The 19,642-nt window shown below is 36.0% G+C and overlaps 1 protein-coding gene across 1 annotated transcript in view; it reads left to right on the forward strand.

Moving 5' to 3' along the window:
- Positions 1-19,642, forward strand: part of ERAP2 (endoplasmic reticulum aminopeptidase 2) — a 40,412-nt gene that overhangs the window by 19,931 nt on the left and 839 nt on the right. Inside the window, exons 10-18 of the mRNA XM_090276517.1 lie at positions 1,604-1,672; positions 4,608-4,783; positions 6,934-7,013; positions 8,230-8,413; positions 12,775-12,931; positions 13,416-13,600; positions 16,054-16,215; positions 16,724-16,864; positions 19,171-19,252. Coding sequence (XP_090132643.1) covers positions 1,604-1,672; positions 4,608-4,783; positions 6,934-7,013; positions 8,230-8,413; positions 12,775-12,931; positions 13,416-13,600; positions 16,054-16,215; positions 16,724-16,864; positions 19,171-19,252 — 1,236 coding nt within the window. The remainder of the gene's footprint in view (positions 1-1,603; positions 1,673-4,607; positions 4,784-6,933; positions 7,014-8,229; positions 8,414-12,774; positions 12,932-13,415; positions 13,601-16,053; positions 16,216-16,723; positions 16,865-19,170; positions 19,253-19,642) is intronic.

Below are 19,642 nucleotides of genomic sequence, written 5' to 3' on the forward strand. Positions count from 1 at the left end.
TATTCTTTCAATTACATCATGGCTTCTTCCTAGTTACCAGGAAAGTCTCCCATTTAACGTTCACCTAAAGGTCCTATATTCTAGTTGACCCCTTTCTGATGCCAAATGAAACTGTGGTATGAAAATGATAAATTCATGAAAACATCTTACTCAGCATTGTGTCCCATAATGTCAATTCTAATTCGTGTCTTGAAAATCAGAAGAATTCTTTGTTGTTATTTTTCATAAAATAATTTAATAGCACTTGAGAGCTTTAGAGAGTGTATGTCATTTTTCCCATCTACAGTTGCCCTTGGAGCATTAACTTATAGTTATTCAAGGACTGATTGCCAAGTTGATGATTTTCTTAAGTCTTACACTAATTCTGAATTCAAAATTTATTGTGCATTCATTTTGCAGGGTAGGCAAAAGTATGTTTACAGTTGTTTGTATACAAAAATGAAAGTTATGATTATTACAATAGTTTTACTAACTCAAAAGAATGTCACAATGACACAGTAAACTACTTTTGCTCATCCCTGTATGCTACTGTGGAAGTCATTGGGAATAACCAGGTAAAAAATGTGTTTCCCCCAATGTCAAGAAATTTACAATATGATAGGAGAAAGTTAAAGTTACACAGTTGCCTAAATGTTAAATAGGGACATGAGTAACATGTAGAATAAAAGAATAAGGTAAGATATTTCCCAGGAGAAAGGAAATATTGAGTTGTCCAAAAAGTCCGCTTAGCTCTTCCATAAAATAAAATACATTTTTCATTTTCACCAATAACTTTATTGATTTGGATATTTTGAGTATGTCGACTATCTCCTGCATACAATAACACTGACTGTTCTAAATTAATGTTTCAATTTAATTGCTATCAACTTAAGCTGTTCTATTCTACCATGGAGCATTGTCCAAAGAGAAATCTCCAGCACAATACTTCACAAACCACTTTTGACACCTTGGATGAATCACAGCACCTTCTCCACACACTACACAAACCTTTTTTTGAATTTCAGTTGTGTTTTTACCTTTTTTGAAATAATAAAGCATAATATGCCAAAAATGTTGCATAATTTTCCATCTTCAATATTAAAATGGCTACACAAAAATTCACCAATTTGATGTTTTTTTTTAAATACACTCTGATATGTCAGCTGTCACAATACGATCTAACAAAATTGTTTCAAATGATGTTAAAGTCAACTAAGGCTACTACAGTCATCTTACAAAAAAAAAAAAGCAAAAAACCCCAAAACAAAAAACTTTTTGACTAACACAATAAAAGGAAAATTCAACAAAGTGATTTAACCCTAAAACAGTTATCCCACTACATTGAATTTTTTTACCAAACTTTAAATATATGCATATATGTGAAAACATAATTCACCTAGATATGATAAGAAGCATAGCAATTTATGAAGGAACTTTTGTGTATTTCCTATGGTCACTGAGAAGATGCCTTTTATTCATTTAATGATTGCTATGCTCATTTCCATGTCTAGATGAATTAAATTTTCATATAGTTATGCCAATAAATATCTGCATTCATGTCTAATATGCATATTCAGTCAACTGTCAGTGCCCAAATAACAATACTCTTTTATTCTTGTCTTAGAGTTGCTTAGAAGGTGATTTTACATCTGGTGGATTTTGTTATTCTGATTCCAAGAGGACAAGCAGCACAGTAAGTATAAAGAAATCAGAAGGGACTTCTGGCCAAGATGGAGGCATAGGTAGACACACTTGGCCTCCTTCCACAACCCTAAGAAGGATTATATCTACCTCAAAACAAAAAACAGCCAGAGCTACCAGAAAATCGAACTGCATGGAAGTCCAATGAACAAAGATATGAAGAAGCAATACTCATTCAGACAGGTAGGAGGGCAGAGCTGGGGTGGAGAGGACAGTGTGGTGGCTGTGGTGACAGCAGTGGTGGCAGCAAGGCAGTGGCTGTGGCTGGCCATCAGAAAGAGCAGTCATGCATTATAAAAGCTGGTAGAGACACCAGGGGAGTGATCCCAGTCTCAGGCCAGACCGCACAGCTCACAGTTCCATGATGGAAAAATAAAGCTGCATTGCTTCTGGCTGTGAAAACCAGTGTGGGCTGGGGTGGCGGAGGAAACTGCCTGTCCCTCATGAAAGCCTATTTAGAGGCCCCCTAGTCCTGTAACATCTAAAAATCCACCCACTCTGGGAACCATCACCAGGGAAGTGGGTGAAGTGATGGGAGAAGGGGCAATTGCTGAGCAAAAGACATTGTTCCCTCTCTGACACCTTCCTCACATACGTGCCACAAGGTGATGCCACAATGGGTCACCCTACACTGACAAATACCTACGGCTCTGACCCTTACAACATAACAGGTATGACAGCTTTACTTAAGACACAGAGGCAAACACAGGAGGCTGTCAAGTTGAAAAGACAGAGAAATATGGCCCAAAAGAGGGATCAGATCAAGGCTCCAGTGGGAGAACGAAGTGACGAAGAGATAGCCAACCTAACAGATGAAGAGTTCAAAACGCTGGTGATAATGATGCTCACAGACTTGACAGACATGATTGAGCATGGCAAATGTAAAAGGGAAGAAGTGAAGGCTATAGTAAGTGAAATAAAGAAAAATCCACACAAAGCCAATGGTGAAGGGAAAGAAGCTGGGGTTCAGACCAACAATTTGGAACATAAGGAAGAAATAAACAGTCAACCAGTACAGAATGAAGAAACAAGAATTGAAAAAAATGAGGAGAGGCTTAGGAACATCTGGGACAACTTTAAACATACCAACATCCAAATCATGGGGGTGCCAGAGGGAGAAGAGGAAGAGCAAGAAATTGAACACTTATTTGAAAAATAATGAAGGAAAACTTTCCTAATTTGGTGAGGGAAATAGACGTACAAGTCCAGGAAACACAGAGAATCCCAAACAAGATGGACCCAAAGACACACCAAGACGTATCATAATTAAAATGCCAAAGGTTAAAGATAAAGAGAGAATCTTAAAAGCAGTGAGAGAAAAGCAGAGAGTTACCTACAAAGGAATTCCCATAAGACTGTCAGCTGATTTCTCAAAAGGCACTTTGCAGGCAAGAAGGAACTGGCAAGAAGTAGTCAAAGGGCCTATAGCCAAGATTACTCTATCCAGCAAAGCTATCATTTAGAATGGAAGGGCAGATAAAGTGCTTCCCAAACAAGGTAAAGCTAAAGGAGTTCATCATCGCCAAGCCCTTATTATATGAAATCTTAAAGAGACACACATAGTAAAAGAAGAAAATCAAAACTATGAACAATAAAATGACAACAAACTCATAACTATCAACAAATGAATTTTTTTACAAAACTAAGCAAACGACTAGAACAGGAGCAGAACTATAGATATGGAGATCATATGGAGGGTTATCAGTGGGGACGGGGAAGGGGGAGAATATGCAAAAAGATGCAGGGATCAAGAAACATAACTGGAAGGTATAAAGTAAACAGAGGGACATTAAGAATAGTATAGGAAATGGAGAAGCCAAAGAACTTATATGCATGACCCATGGACATGACCTAAGAGGGTGTATTGCTGGAGGGAAGGGAGGTAGTGGGCAGAGGTGGGCAAAGCAGGAAAAATAGGGACAACAGTAATAGCATAATTAATAAAATATACTTTAAAAAAAAGAGGCCAGTAGAGCAGAACAGATCTGGCCCATCACCTGACTGGTGTAAGTATGAAAAATAGCCCAACTGTCCCTTTGAATAACTGGAGGGGAAGAGAGACTCCAGAATTTTCCTTGAAACAAAGCTGACTGAAAAAGGAATGTTCAGGCTATTCAGGGGGATGATGCTGTTACTACTATATTTTTGTTGTTACAAGTCAGCTTTCCCACAAACCCACTGCTAGCTAAAAATATCTTAGCTCCAAATTCCTCTGAGTGGTGATTGCTGCACTGGCATCCTCTAGAGTAGACTCTGAAAAATGCCAAACCCAATATGTTAGGTTTGGAAATAGAGTGAATGGCTTTTGGTTTTCGTGAGGGCCTGTCTTTTGTTTACTTATGGGAAGTTACTGAAGCACTGTAAGAGAGAGGAAACAAAATCATAATGGGAAAAAAAAAGGCAAACTCTTTTAAAAAGAGTCATGTCAATCCCATAAATTATGCTTTCTAAAGGAAGACTGAGCATCATCCAGTGATCAGAAATGCCTAGTAGAAGCTAGGAAGCTAGAGGCTTTGTTCTGCATTTAATATGCCTTTATTGATATACTGTTCTGTTGGAATATTTAAAGCTTCCCTTAAAGACAGCCCATTCTCTTCTAAGCCAACCACCCTGGATTCCACCATTACTAAATGGAGAGGTTCTTTTCTTTTTGTTTTGAAAGGAAGCAGGAGGAAGGCTCCAGTCTTAAGCCCTTCCTCTTGGCTTTTCCTGCCAAGCGTTCACCCTCAAGCTCCCACACACATACTTCCTTCAGGTAATTTGCAGAGAAGCCCTGTCCAGTTTCTACGTTGCTCTGCCCAGACCGCAGCCTGAGTCCGCCTCCCACCCCCAGCCTTGTTTCTGGCATCCCAGGGCCCCTAAGTTTCTCAGCTCTTTTCATTTTCTACACCCTGTCTTGACCTAACCACAGGCTCTTGTCATTTCAGCTCACCGTTCAGGGGGAAACTGTGGAAGTCAAAGAGATGACAGCTACCTGGACTCTGCAGAAAGGAATCCCCCTCGTGGTTGTTGAACAAGAAGGGCATTTGCTCAGATTGCGACAGGAGCGCTTCCTGAGCGGGGTGTTCAAAGAGGACCCTGGATGGGGGAACCTGCAGGAAAGGTGGCTACTTTTCTTCTAAGGGTTGAATTTACCTCATTTCAGTTTACTTGTATGGCATTAACTTTCAGCTTCTCGGGAGACTGTGCGATGCTATTCCTACACAGGAATCAAAGGCCTAAGCTAGCTTTGATCGCAGATTTAAAGAGCTGCAGGTGGCCCACTACGTGGTTCGTGGTTATGTTCCGATTCTGTTCGCAGCTGCGTTCTTAGTAATTCTGCAGCCACCTTTAGAAACTCAGTGCTGAGGCAGTGTGTGGTCGCTTCTATTTCTATTATAATATACCCTGACTCTTTTCAATACTAGACTTGTGGGCCCTAATAAGTTGTGTGTCTGGCCTATACCTAGGAAGTGTTGTGACAGCTCTACAAATTATCAGAGAGAAAAAGATAGTCCCTATGTAATAAATTAGATGCTAAGACCTCCTGTTGTCTTTTTATTTTCAGTAATAGACTATAAATGTAATGTCTTAAAAGATATGATGTCCTTGGTAATAATAAAAGCAAACCCAATTAACCACACTGTCTTATTCACCAGCCTATCCTGAGGAAACTTGTTAAAGGTTTTACCGAAATCAAGAAACACAATACTGTTCACATTAATCTATTAGCCCAACTAACGAGTGGAATTAGGTTATTTTAAAATGAAATAATCCAAGTGAATCTGTACTGACTCTTACAGTTATTACTTCTTTTTTCTAAAGATTTAGTTGTCTAATAACAAATTCTAGAATTTTCCTGAGAATCAGAACCAAATTCAAGGTCTTTAACACATAGAATATAAACATACTGTTTTCTCTTTTGGTTTCATCAGTTACCTATTTCCAATCCAACAGCTACTTCTCAATGTGAGACACAGCTTTCTATTTTTCTATATGTCCATCTGAAGTCTGAACCTCAAAGAGCTTAGACAATTTGTAGCTTGGCAACAAAGCCTGGAAAATTTAATCTTTGATTCATTATTAGGAAAGCAGGACTCACTATTTTATAACTTACCAAAATGTCATGAGAGAATTCAATAGTATGAATGGTCCAGAATAAGAAAGGTCTACAATGATCTGTATTTTTCTTCTAACCAAGGCAGTTTTTAGATTATTGTTATATAATTATTACTCTCTGATTTATGCCTATTCAAACTTATGAAATGCTACTATCCCTCTTCTTTGTTCCCGGATATGTTTAGCTGAAAAAAATCTGTTTCCTTCCAGAGCTAAGGTTTATCCAGGAATCTCATTCCATTGGCCGGGCAATATCTATGTGTCCATTTTTATCTTGTTGTGTAAATATTTCAGTTGCTTTGTTGATTATCTGTACCTTTGTGGTTAGCAGGTAGATAATCCCTTCTGACCCTTTACTAGATCGAGTCTGTATACATTGTTTCCTTTATGTATATATTTTTTGAGGACTAATGGTAACATCTTCTCTCTTCTTTCCATTGTACACATGTTGGTATTTTCAAGCACATAATTTTACATGTATAGAATTACTAGAGCTAATATGGCTTAATGTGATAGAAGAAATAAATTCTGGATACTGCTGGAAAGTTAGAAAAAACAGCCAATTTCTGTTACTTATCATAGTAGGGTCATTGAAAAGTAACTGAGGCCTTTTGCTCCCATCCATGCTGCTTTTCTGCTCTCTGGGCTTACTGACCTGCAGATCCTAAACTGTGGACCACTTACTCACAGCCAGCTAGTGGGCAGTTGGATGTGGCTAGCATTGTTGAACAAAAGGATAAGTGCAAAAATCACACTGGAATAAGATCTAGACTTCTTAAGGCTTTTTCCTACAGTTTTGATTCAGTTATGTGAATTCAGGCTGTCAGAGTTTTTGGAAACGTGAAAGGAAGATTGTATATTTTTCTCCTCCTTAAAAAAAAACAATTAACAGAACTTATTGTGGTATGAGATTTAGACAGCAAATGGCACAGGTGCTTGTGACAGAGTTCAACTAGGTATGTATTACTGCACCTTCATAATTATCATGGAAGAATTATTTCATACCCAGGGATCTGCTAGTATGAAATAATTTATAAGGCTACTGATAATGTAAAGGATGGGTAGTTAGGTGCCTTTTACAGTTTATCTGAATATGACAATGCGAAAATAAAATGACTTTATTTAATTTGTAACAGCTTTTACTTTCTAACATAGGTACCTTTGGCACATCCCGTTGACCTACTCCACGAGTTTCTCTAATGCGATTCACAAACACATTCTAAAATCAAAGACAGGTAATGAACTGATTAACCAAACCCATATTTCAATTCTGAAATTAAATATATTATGAACTATTTGGAGGAAAGATACTACTAATAAATAATTTAAATTTGGGGTAGTTCTCATTTATCCATATGTTATTACTAAAAGAACATTTAAGCTAGGAAATAAAACTTTCATTCAGTGTGTGGTTCTCTTGTGCTTTTAGTATTCAGAGATAGGTTTATTTATATCAAGGAAAGGTAGAATGCTCTCTTATGTCTTTGATATCTACTAATCTAGCTGTTAAGCCACAAGGCAAAAATGTATAGTGTAAAAAAGCATACTTAGGAATTTATTGTCTGTGAATTCATATCATCATTGTCATCTATTAGGTACATGGCCTTTAGAAAATTATTTTTAAATTTATTTTATTTTATTAAATAAAGGACATTTTTTTCATTGCTTTTAGAAAGAGAGAAAGGGAGAGAGAGAGAAAGAAAGATCGATTGGTTGCCTCCCATAAGCGCCCAGACCCGGGATTGTATGCTCTGGGACTGGGAATTAAACCTACAATCTTTTGGCTAGAGGACAACACTCCAACTAACTGATCCACATGGGCTAGGGCAAGAAAAAAATTTTAACTCTTCTTAGGCTTCAATTTTCTCATCTTATTTGAATGAGGACTAGACCTCACAGAGTTATTAAGAGAATATGATAATGTTATTTTCCACCTAATATCTGTTATATTAAAAACACTTAATATTTTAATTTCCCCTTACATGATTCCCTGAAATTTTAGAGGATTTCCATCATAGCACTATATTCAAACGGGGGTCATTATTTCACCCAAAATAAGGACTGGACAAATGAATCATCTATTTACGCATATATATTTCGATGACTAGTAACCAAACCTTGAGATAAAGCCACTAATAAATCAAGCCAAATTCCAGTCACACTCATCATCTAGCTCTCTGTGATCTTGCATGCCTCTTAGATCTGCATTCAGTATTTTTGAGAACAAATTTAGCAGTCTTTTTCATATGAATGAATGAATTAATTAATTTAATAAGACCATTATTCCCAAAAGAAACCACCCAGTGGGCTATGAAAATCAACATCATCTTGACTCTTTTGAATCTGCCTGCTCATTGATTTATTAATAATTATATAAAAACTATCAGTTTTGGAGATATTTCTGGTATGTATGTTGATAATGAAATGCCTATGCCAATTTCCTCCTCTTAGATACTCTGGATTTACCTGAAAATACCAGTTGGGTGAAATTCAATGTGAACTCAAATGGCTACTACGTTGTCCACTATGAGGGGCATGGATGGGACCAACTCATTACACAGCTGAATCAGAACCACACAGTTCTCAGACCTAAGGACAGAATAAGTCTGCTTCATGATGCATTTCAACTAGTGAGGTAATGTAAAATATCATCTTATTTCATAGTAAGTAACTGATCCATAACCAGATATGCCAGACTTCAAAATCAAACATTCAGTACTCGATCATTCATACAATGTGGATCTGAACAGAGGCCAAATACTGGCCACATGGCCAAAGCCTGCCCACTGATATGGTATTTTGACCCACAGAATGTTTAAAAATTTAATTGAACATTTTAAAATGTGAAGAATTTGATATAAAAATCCTGACTTCTGCCATCTCTTTAAAAATGAGAAGATCTGGGAACTTTGGGCTTTCATTTGCACAGGGAAACCATAGAGGAGGGTGCAGTTGGACGATCTCCCGGAAGCCAGGCCTGCACTCTTCCATGTGCCAAATCCCAGACAGTATACATGAATGGCTTGATTCATTCACTTAGGGTGGAACCTCTAGGCATGGTAGCTTTTAACCCCAGATTTTAAAAATATTTATGCTAGTAGCTTGCGCATTCACCAAATACCTTTGTAATCTGCTGAACAAAAAGTAAAAATAGTCTTAACCTTTACATTTTAAATGAACTCTTAGTCTAGTATATAATCCATTTATTATTTTGATCACATTGGAGAAACCATTATGAAATTGGAAGGAAAATGAAGGAAGAATTGGCTGCTTATGTTTATTCCTTTTTAGACTTTTCTGGAAAGAAAAGATATTTTCTTTCCCATTTATCATCAATAGAATTATATATAGAATAAATCAGGTTATAAGATGGCCAGTTTGGAGGGGGGTATTGTGAAGTACTGTGCATTGTAAGCTTTTCCTATTCTGAGAATTACTGTAATGCACTCATTTTATTCAGTGTGACATATTTCCTTTCCGATGCTTCCTTGGTTCAGCTTGAGTGAAAATAACTAACAGGACATTTCTGAGACAAAGCTTTTCTTCAGTACAACTGAACTCCCAAGCTAGAAATGGAAGAGGGTTGAGTTGTTTAAGCCTCAGCCCCATAGGTCTCAGGAACATCACAGGATCACAGCACATTGTACACTAGGATTAGAAAAAGGACCATCCTACATTTGAGTGGATGCATAATAGACTAGTATGCTATCTATTGTTAGTCAAAAGATGTTTGTCTGCTCAAAGGAGAAACTCACAGACGGCAGAGAAAGTAGATTAAAATTTAAGACTAGAAAGGATAAAAAATAGTAACAATTTGGCAAATGAAAACCAATCTTTCCATTAGTTGCAAAGTCTTTTTTGCTGTTTGTAGCCTATAAATAAATGTATGGGTAGCCTAAATTTAGCAGAAGAGACAGTACAGTTATTGATGCATTCGTGGAAAAACAATCATCTTTTCTTTACTAAATGGATAGGTTAATGACGTTAATTAAGGGTAAAATTTTGGAACAAAATTGAACAAGGAACAGAGTAACAGTTATCAGTGGGGAGTGGGGACGGAGAGAAGGAGGGTAAGTAGGGGAAGGGTTTGGTAAAGGAATTAGTATAAATAACCCATGGACATGGACAATGGGGTGTAGCTTGACTGTGTTAGAAGGGGTGGGCTGGGTGGGTAGAGGAACAATGGGGGGAAAAGTGGGACAACTCTAATAGAAAAACAATAAAAATAAATTAAAAAAATAAAATTAAAAATAAAGAGTAAAAATTTTGGTTTAAAACAGATGAGTTCAAGTACTACCTTTTCATTTATTGTTTACCCTGGGGCAAATTATTTAACTGTTTAAAGCCTAAATTTTCTAGTCTTTAAAATTTTGCTAGTCTTTAAAACTCCAGTTTTAAATAGTAAATATCCTACAGGGGTGTTTTGAAGATTGCATAAGATAAGGCAGATAAAACACCAAGTACTATACCTGCCCAATAAATGTCAACTGTTAGCATTATTAGTATTATCTAATATATAAGTTTAAAAGATCATGTGTTGAATAGGAGGAGGAGGTGACAGTGTAGAAAAAATGCATTTTAAATAATGTGAGCTTGAAAAAATGCCTTTAAAATAATGTACATTTTCATATTGTTATACTTTCAACTACATAAAAAAAAATTAAGCTCAACATGAAAAAATAAAAACAGAAGGATATATTTCAAATATGGAGGGTAGTGAAACTATGAGTATTTTTCCCTTCTTCTTTAATTTCCAATTCTTTTATAATTTGTTTGTATTACTTTTATAGTAAAAGTAATTGTATAAGGAAACTATTGAAAACTCTCACTGTCAGTTTAAGTAATTTTGCTTGCTAGAGTCCCTTAATAATATAATATATATCTCTTCCTTCCCTGCCCTATGAAATATCTATTTCAGAGTTAAAGGAAGTAATCAGTGATCACATTTAGTTTGGAGACAAAATTTGACTCAGGAATGGATATTTATTTTCATACTTTTAAAATATAATTCAAGACTTGGATCTCATCTGAATTGAGTGGAGTTAAAATGACAACTTTAATTTCCTTACAGAAAAACTATTTGTTTCTTTTAGTCCCACACCTTAAAAAGAAGCCCTAAATTGTTTCCATAGGAATATGGTTTTAGTGCACAGAGGTACTATTTAGCTGAAACTATATACAAATAAGTAGATACAGATTTTTTCCTGTTGGACTGAAGTTATGCTTATATATGTGTTTAATCTTTAAGGTAAACAAACATTCAGATAACATTTTGTGCAGATGGTGAAGAGCTGACTTTTTATTAAACAATTACTGTATAAAAAGAAAAACAATCCCTTTTAAATGAATGTTAAGATTAAAAATGTTTCAAGTAGGCATATATAAAGTTTTTAAATAATGTCAGCATTTGTTTTAGTAAGAAATAAATTAGTCTGGGTCAAAAAGAAAAACAAGATTAATATCAAGTAATTACATAAAATTACACATTCTTTTTAAAATTGTGACCATAGAATATAATACCCAGTTTCTTTCTGTTGCTGATGCTCATGGGTTTCAACTGCATTACATATTCCCATACTTACACATGTGAAAAGGAATAGTGACATTTTGTGGATTTGTGTTTTATAAAACACAGTAGACCATATGGTTCAGCCCTCTGTCTTAAGATGAAATTTTTGGAAAATTTCCCATTAGTCTGTTTAAAGCAGTATGCCATCGTGACTGAGAAGAGTAAAGTCACAACAGAAGTTGGTTCTTTTTAATCTCATTTCTCTCTAGTTCCAGTTCCCTCTTTTTAGATTAGAATTAAAAATTTTTAAGGCCCCATGGAAGTAGAGCATTATGCTAATAAAAAATTCAATAACACATCCTTTGTTCTAGAATCTGTTACTATATCAAACTATTAAAACACCAAGTACTATACCTGCCCAATAAATGTCAGCTGTTAGCATTAACAGTATTATCTAATATATTTTGTTCAAAAGGTCATGTGTTGAATAGGAGGAGGAGGTGACAGCATAGAAAAATGCATTTTAAATAATGTGAACTTGAAAAAGTGCCTTTAAAATAATGTACATTTTCATATTGTTATACTTTCAACTACGTAGGGAAAAAAACTAAGTTAAACGTGAAGAAGAAAAAAAACAAAAACCCAGAAGGATATATTTCAAAGTGCTAGTAGTAAATATGGAGGGTATTGTAACTATGAATATTTTTCATAGCAGCCTGGGAGTCTGAGGCTGGCAAAATGGCCTATAGACCCTGTGAGGACACATTTCCTCTCAGAAACATATGTGAGAACCACTATACAAAAGTGACATTCCAATGATATATTTCCTCCACGGAAAAGACCCTACCACTTTAGTATTCAGAATAATAGTTTTGTTGTTTGTTTTTCTCATTTAAAGGAAAATATAGAGAAGGTCTCTAACTTTATAGTCTAAATAGATTATCAATATAAGATGGAAATATTTGTTTTGTACCACTTACAATAATTATGGCTTCTCTGTTAGGCTCTGGGAGGACTATCAAAAAAAGAAAAGTTCTGACACCTGTCCTCAAAGTTCCAAATTCACTTGGAGGAACAATTCAAAGCCACAAGTTAAACAGTTACAATGACATAATATATGAATGCTTTGATGTTATTTGGTACTAAATACTAATGTCAGCTAATATTTATCTCATTTATAAAGCTCTACTATATGCTATAATCACTTTTCTAAGTGCTTTACATATAGCAACTTATTTAATCCTTAAAATAAAAGACAATACTACTATTCTCCCCATGTATAGGGAGGCAACTGAGGCCCAGAGAGGTTAGGTAATTTTTCCAAGATCACACGGCTAGTGAGTAGCCCAGCTAGGATTAAAAACAAATGGTCTGGCTATAATGAACTTCTCCTGTTATTGTTCCCTGTATCATAGTTAATATGAATATTAAGAATATTAAAAACTGTAAGGTATGAACAAACCACCAACATTTGTTTTATACTTCAGTGCAGGAAGGTTGACCATAGACAAAGCCCTCGACCTGACTCGCTATCTCCAGCATGAAACAAGCAGCCTTGCACTTCTCAAAGGTCTGGGATACTTAGAATTGTTTTACCACATGATGGACAGAAGGAATATTTCAGATGTCACTGAAAACCTCAAGGTTTGTGCTATGTTCAGGAAATTCATTAAGTATATACACAGTGTCTGGAGGATCAGTGAGACTTGGTCTGTTTTGTGTGGAGTCTTGGAGGTAAATTTTTGAGAATCTGAGGAAACTGGCTGACAGTGCAGTTAACTATGCAGTACCTAATGGGTGGATGCCCCCTTTTCCTTGTCGTCACCATCCTAAGAGCCGTACCAGGATCATGAGCAAAACGTTCCTTCTAAGGTGATTCTATCATATGTCAATTGATAGTCCCCTCTCAGGTAGGAAACTAAATCATGTCTTTAATGAAGACACTAACTCTGTTTCTTAGGCATGGTGGGCTGGGGCCAGAAAAAAGAGAAGAGAAATATAAAGATAAGTAGTTCTGTGTTTTGGGAATGGTTTATGCAGATAGTTTGAAGTTGAGCCTTTAAAGGGGTCAGAGCTGTCTTAAGAACTAAATTTAGCCTCTTTGTAAACCATCCTGTGCTTTCTGCAGCATTACCTTCTCCAGTATTTTAAGCCAGTGATTGACAGGCAAAGCTGGAGTGACGAGGGCTCGGTCTCAGACAGGATGCTCCGCTCAGCCCTCCTGAAGCTGGCCTGTGACCTGAACTATGCTCCTTGCATCCAGAAGGCAGCTGAACTCTTCTCTAAGTGGACAGAATCCAGTGGAAAATTAAAGTATGTCTAGACTTCTGTCCTATTCTTTGTTCCTTTCACTTTAATATCCAAGTCTTTGATCATGCACGACAATAGAGCTAAAACCTTTTAGTAAGGATAGGAAAAAAAAAAAAAAAACCTCACTGGGAATTATGTACCTGTATTTCATGCTCTCACATAGTAAGTGCTCAATAGATTTTGTAGGAAGTGAGGTTTAAGTCCCTACAGGAGAGAGCTAACTAAATAAACATTGGCATGGTAACAGAAAGATAGCCAGGGGGTGGAAGCAGAAGGGTACCTACCTCCAAAAGTGATGCCCTTTAAAGATAAAAATCAATGTACACGTAGTTAAAACATCAGTGATCATCTGATGAAACTTGCGAGAAAAGGGGAGGTGGTGCCTTTTTAAAAAATGTACTTACTTCCTCATTAACCAATACCACAGGCCAAGCCTTGGCCCCAACTTCCAATTTTGATGGGAAACTGATGATTTGAGCCATTTAAAAAAAGTATGTGGTAGCAAAATTGATTCCATGGTTAATATAATCAGAAAGATGCCCAGTGAACAAATGAATTATGCTGCTATTCAGTTTAGTGGCTGCAACCCATAGACACTAACAGACCCCATGATCATTTCAATATAAGCCTTTATTTCTGTCCAACACATGATTTTATGTTATTGTTAAAGCTCTGACTCTAGAGTTGGATGTCTTGAGAAATCAAATCTGTATGTGAATCAAGGAAGATTTATTTTTTAAAATAGAAGAAAAACATTCACAACTTTAGTTCCGTGTAATGAAATGGTGTCAATTTTTCCTGTGTAAAATTGCTATAATATGCTATCATAACTCTTTTTCCCACATAACTAAATCTCAGTGATCTTTTGAAATTTCTTCTTGAATTCTTCCTTTAAACAAAAGCAATTCCAGTTTCCTTTTTTTCTTTCTTTCTTTTGGATGCTCTTTCTGCTCTTTAAGCCTAAAATCAGTTTTAGGGGAAAAAAAAGTCTTTAGGTCTATTTTCTTCTTCCTTTTCATTGGGTTGTTATAAGTAATGCTAACATATAAACATCCTGCTGCCCCATAACTTAATGGAATACTATCCTTTGTTTATGCTAGCCACGAGAGGGATGACCTTACCTGCAGTAATTCATGTACAATAGATATGATGGTTCAACATGTTGAATAGAATGCTATGTCTGTGAAAATATTCTCAGTAAAGCTCTTTAATGCTTGTAATAAAAAATACATAATTAAATATTATTGTGTTTTTCTAAACTTCAACACCATTAGTATTAATCCTAATGAAGAATTTCCTTACATAGATTGATTGATTACTTTATTCACTTATGAACTCAAAATGTAATTTTTTGCATGTCACCTATGTGCCAGGCACTAATGTAAGAGCTAAAGATAAAATAGTGAACGAAGCAGCCACGTGTCCTACCTGCAACGAACTTATGTATTCAGTACCAATTTTTATAAAATACACTAAAACCAAAACAATGTAATTATTGTATTACTTAGGATATTTAAGTACTTATAGTGTGTATAGTGGAAATAGCACAAGAATCAGAATCACAGGTTTAAATCCTGTCTCCAAAATGACTAGTTATGTCACCTCAGAGTAAGTTACTTACCTTTCTGAGATTTATTTCTACTTATTAAAAATCAGGATAACTATCTCACTGGGTAGCTTTGACATTTACATAAAACAGACAGAGATTAATGCAATCCCTACCATATGGTTGCTGCATGATAAATTCAAGTTCCTGCCCCATCCCCACTTTTCTGTGTGTGGTTTTTGCAAGCCATCAATATGAATATCAGTTATTATTCATGTAACCATATTTGAGATTAAAAATCCTAGACCGAATTAGAGTCAAAGCTAGTTAAATATAAAACCCAAAAATTGTAGTGTTTTCTTTAGGTGTACAGAAAATATTATTGCATCTTACCACTTTTATAGAATTATAAAATGATTGAATGGTAACCAATTGTGCTAAATTACAATTCCCTAGATCTACAGAGTCAGATGACCTTAAGCTAGGCCTGTTAGAATATACTCTTAGTGTGACTTTAAAGCAGCAGGTAATCATCTTTAAAAAAGTATATAGCAGCAATACAGGTTACTTAATGACAGAATTATGTATAAACCAGTGCTTTTATATTTCAGAAGGCATCTCTTTTATTTATTGATTCTATATACTTCCTATATTTATCTCTGTGCAGGTTAATTTTTTATGATTATTCTCCTTGCTAATACTTTATCATCAGTAGGAAAAATACAAATAATTTGCAAAGTAAAATTGCATAAAATAATTTTATGAAATTTTGGCAGAAAAAGGCTTTATATGCCAGATACTGGAAATAAGTCAGGGGTGATTCTGTTATAGCAATTTAAAGCATAATAAGAAAAAAATAGGGTTTTTTTTCATGAAAATTTTTTCTTTGCTTCTATGCTTAATATCACAGCATCCCAACAGATGTTTTGAAGATTGTCTATTCTGTGGGTGCTCAGACAACAGCAGGATGGAATTACCTTTTAGAGAAATATGAACTGTCAATGTCAGGTGCTGAAAAAAACAAAATTTTGTATGCATTGACAACCAGCAAACAGCAGGAAAAGTTAATGAAGTAAGTGCATTAATTTAACTAACTGGTTAAAAGTAGACTAATTTTAATTCAGTGAAGTCACTAAAATTTTAGTCACCAATTTCAAAGGCATATAATTGGATCAGTATTTGAATTGCTTTAATTTTAAAAAACCATTGTCAAAATGTAAATAGCAAAAATGAATATTCCTTAGTTATTAATCATGTGATTGATACTAGACAAATAGCTAAGTTTTACTTTTAGAACATTAAAGGAAAATTATTGCAAAAGTACATTCTTGTATAGAAGATACTGTATAAGATCTTATCAGTTCTTTGAAATAATAAGTGAATAAAATTACTTCTAGAAAAATGTAGCAGTTTAACTAGAAGATTTTAAAAGTTAGCCTGTAGAGAATTCATTACTGTTTTTTGTAAATTATATTTTATCATGCTTCTTTCTCTCCTATTCTTTTAATATACTGGTAATTGAGTTAATTTTCATTACATAACACATACCATGAAAAATCATATGGTTTTTATTTCTTCAGATTAATCGAACTAGGAATGGAAGGAAAGATTATTAAGACACAGGACTTGGCAGCTCTTCTTCATGCAATTGCTAGAAATCCAAAGGGGCAGCAATTAGCCTGGAATTTTGTAAGAGAAAATTGGACCCATCTCCTTAAAAAGTTGGTATTCACTTATCTCCATTGTGTGTTCTTCCACCCAACTATCTCAGTTACCTAAAACCAGCTGTAATCAAGTGTCCCCTGTAGCGTACAATTGAGACATACCATTTCACCCAAATGGTTCGATGAAGTCTCTTGGTTTTAAAACTAACTAGTGTAAATTACTCTGTCCAGGTATAAGGGAGAGAAATGAACAGAAGGGAATGGGGAACAGATTTCTCTTACTCATCTCAGGCAAAGAATTGCTGGGAACAAGTACTGTACTACTTGAGTTCAATCCAGTCATCTACCCCATCCCCCCCAACTCCCCCTGGCACTCTCACCAGCCCAGAGGATTTCGGTGAAGTCATGTATAGTGAGTGCATCAAACATATTTGGCTTGCTTTTTGTTCTGAGGGACACTAAAGGAATTGTGATGAGAGCTAATCCCTACTCCCAGTAGAGGTGGCACGGCAGGGAACGTAGAGTGGCTGAAAGAGATCTGCTAAGAAGTGTTGTGGGAGCTCTCCTTCAAAACTGGATTGGTTCTGAGTCTGTTCTGGGGTTTCAACTTTTGGGAGAACCAGAGCTCACTTCAGTATGCTCCTGGGCCTAAAATATCCCCAGGAGGAAATGAAAAAAACAGTAATGATTAGATTTCATTGGAATGTACAGAGTGGCATTGCTTTCTCTTACAACATACCTCTGCTAAAGCATTCAGCCATTTCCTCAACCAAATCCAAAAATGTCACTTATGGAATACTGTATGAAAAATATCCTGAATGAGAGAGCTGTGTAATTTTCTGTTTATCTTAGTGCCGGTTAGCATCTTTGCGGTTAGTTACCCCCATTTCCTCTTACTTCTCCTTTATTAGCCATAAAGGACTCAGAGTCCTCACAGACAGCTCTGTGTAAGCAAAAAGCACACTTTCGTCTCCTCTCCCAGACCTTCAAGAGGTTGACATATGAAACCAGTTAGAAACTGCTTTTAAAAAATATGTTTTCTTAGAAACCTTACTGGAACCATTGGTTTTGATTGCGTGCATGACTCTCAGTTCCCTCCTGAAATGATCTGACTTTTTCTACAATGTTGTAGATTTCCTTCGTAATTGGAAGTTTTCCTGCTGCCTGACCATGTGCGGAGCCTAGACGTAGAACCATTTTCTAGCTGTATCTGTGCTCTGCTTTTCAGTATGAATCCTTTTGACACTGGGGTGAAGGATGCAGCCTGTGGCTGCCAGTGAGAGCTCAGCCAAGTAACATGGCCCTGATAAATACAATGTTTAAACACAATGGTGCCCAGATAGGATGGGAAAGTGTGTAAGATAATACATTAGAGTGCAAGAAGAAAATATTACCACACGTATTATCTATTATACTCTTTAGATTTTTTAACCTATAACATATGTGTATAATTAATAAATAAAAAGAGGTAATTTGGGAAGTTATTGGTCAAAAAACCTTTACCGATGGGGTGCATAATAAAAAAAAGTAGAGAGTGATGCTTTAAACATAAACATAAATTTAAATGTAAACATTGCTGAATAACGTAGTCATAGTACCAGCCCCTGGCTGGTTTGGCTCAGTGGATTGAGCGTCGGCCTGCGAGCTAAGTGTCGCTGGTTCGATCTTCCAGTCAGGGCACATCAGAGAAGGAAAACTCTGACTCCAAAAAACCTCCGCTGCCTTGCGGCATACCTCTTCAGGGGAAAGGCTAAGGGAGTAAACCCTGACAGAAAATCCGGAGCCGGAGTCCCTAAGGCGGTTTGACGTTGTAGTCAACACCGGCAACTCCTGCGGCGCACCTGAAGCCAAGCTGTATTGACTCCGTCTTTCCCTTGGACCCTTCAGCTGCGAAGAGAGGGGGGGTCTGCTGCATGGGCAACAGCAGACCCTCCATATCACCCTGCCCAGGCTCTGTAGCTTCAGCTTCACTGGAGAGGACACTCCAGCGTCATCGCAAGATGTCGATTCAACACGGGAGGAGACAGATACCGTGTCACTCCCGAGTCGGACTGCACAGCCATTCTCGGCGGTGCAGATAGACTCTTAAGAAGCTACACCATCGTCTCTCGAGACGGACGGCTGCCGACGATGACGAGTACCTAAAATAGCTTACCTACATTTACTTTTATGCGTAAAGTAGATCAATTTCATAGCTTTGGGATTTTATTGGATGAATATCAGATATTCTTATGGTAATTAATACTATCAGTTATAATACACGAGCTTATCATATAGTTATTAACATTATATATTTTAAAAACTTATGACTTAATAAACATAAAATCAATGTTTCTATTGCTTAAATTTCTTTTTATTTTCAGATTTGACGTGGGTTCATTTGCCATTAGAATGATCATCTCTGGCACAACATCTCATTTTTCTTCCAAGGATGAGTTGCAAGAGGTTTGTGACTCTCTGTTGCTAACAATTTAAAAATAAATGTTCAAGTGAAGTGCTGGAATTGAAAGTAAATTTAGGTGCAGTCTGGTTTGAAGTTCTCAAATAAGTTATTTGTCCAATGTCACATAGCAAGTAGATGCAAGGCAAAGTACTAGAACCTTTTAAAATATATAGCATTCAAAATGAAGCTTGCCCTTGTGAGATGAGCCCTTTTGTGTAATTTTGTTCATATTCTATCATCACGAATGATTATATTAAAGTTTGAAAGAATTCTTAAAGGCTTTTTAAAAGACTATTATTGGTAATTCTACTTGTCTTTTTCTTTTTTTTTAAGCATTCTAGTGTTTTACATCTTCTTTCCACGATAAATCTGGAACTTATTGACACTTGAAG

Source organism: Furipterus horrens, unplaced genomic scaffold (assembly GCF_987537825.1).
Source record: "Furipterus horrens unplaced genomic scaffold, mFurHor1.1.pri manual_scaffold_5, whole genome shotgun sequence".
Lineage (NCBI taxonomy): Eukaryota > Metazoa > Chordata > Mammalia > Chiroptera > Furipteridae > Furipterus > Furipterus horrens.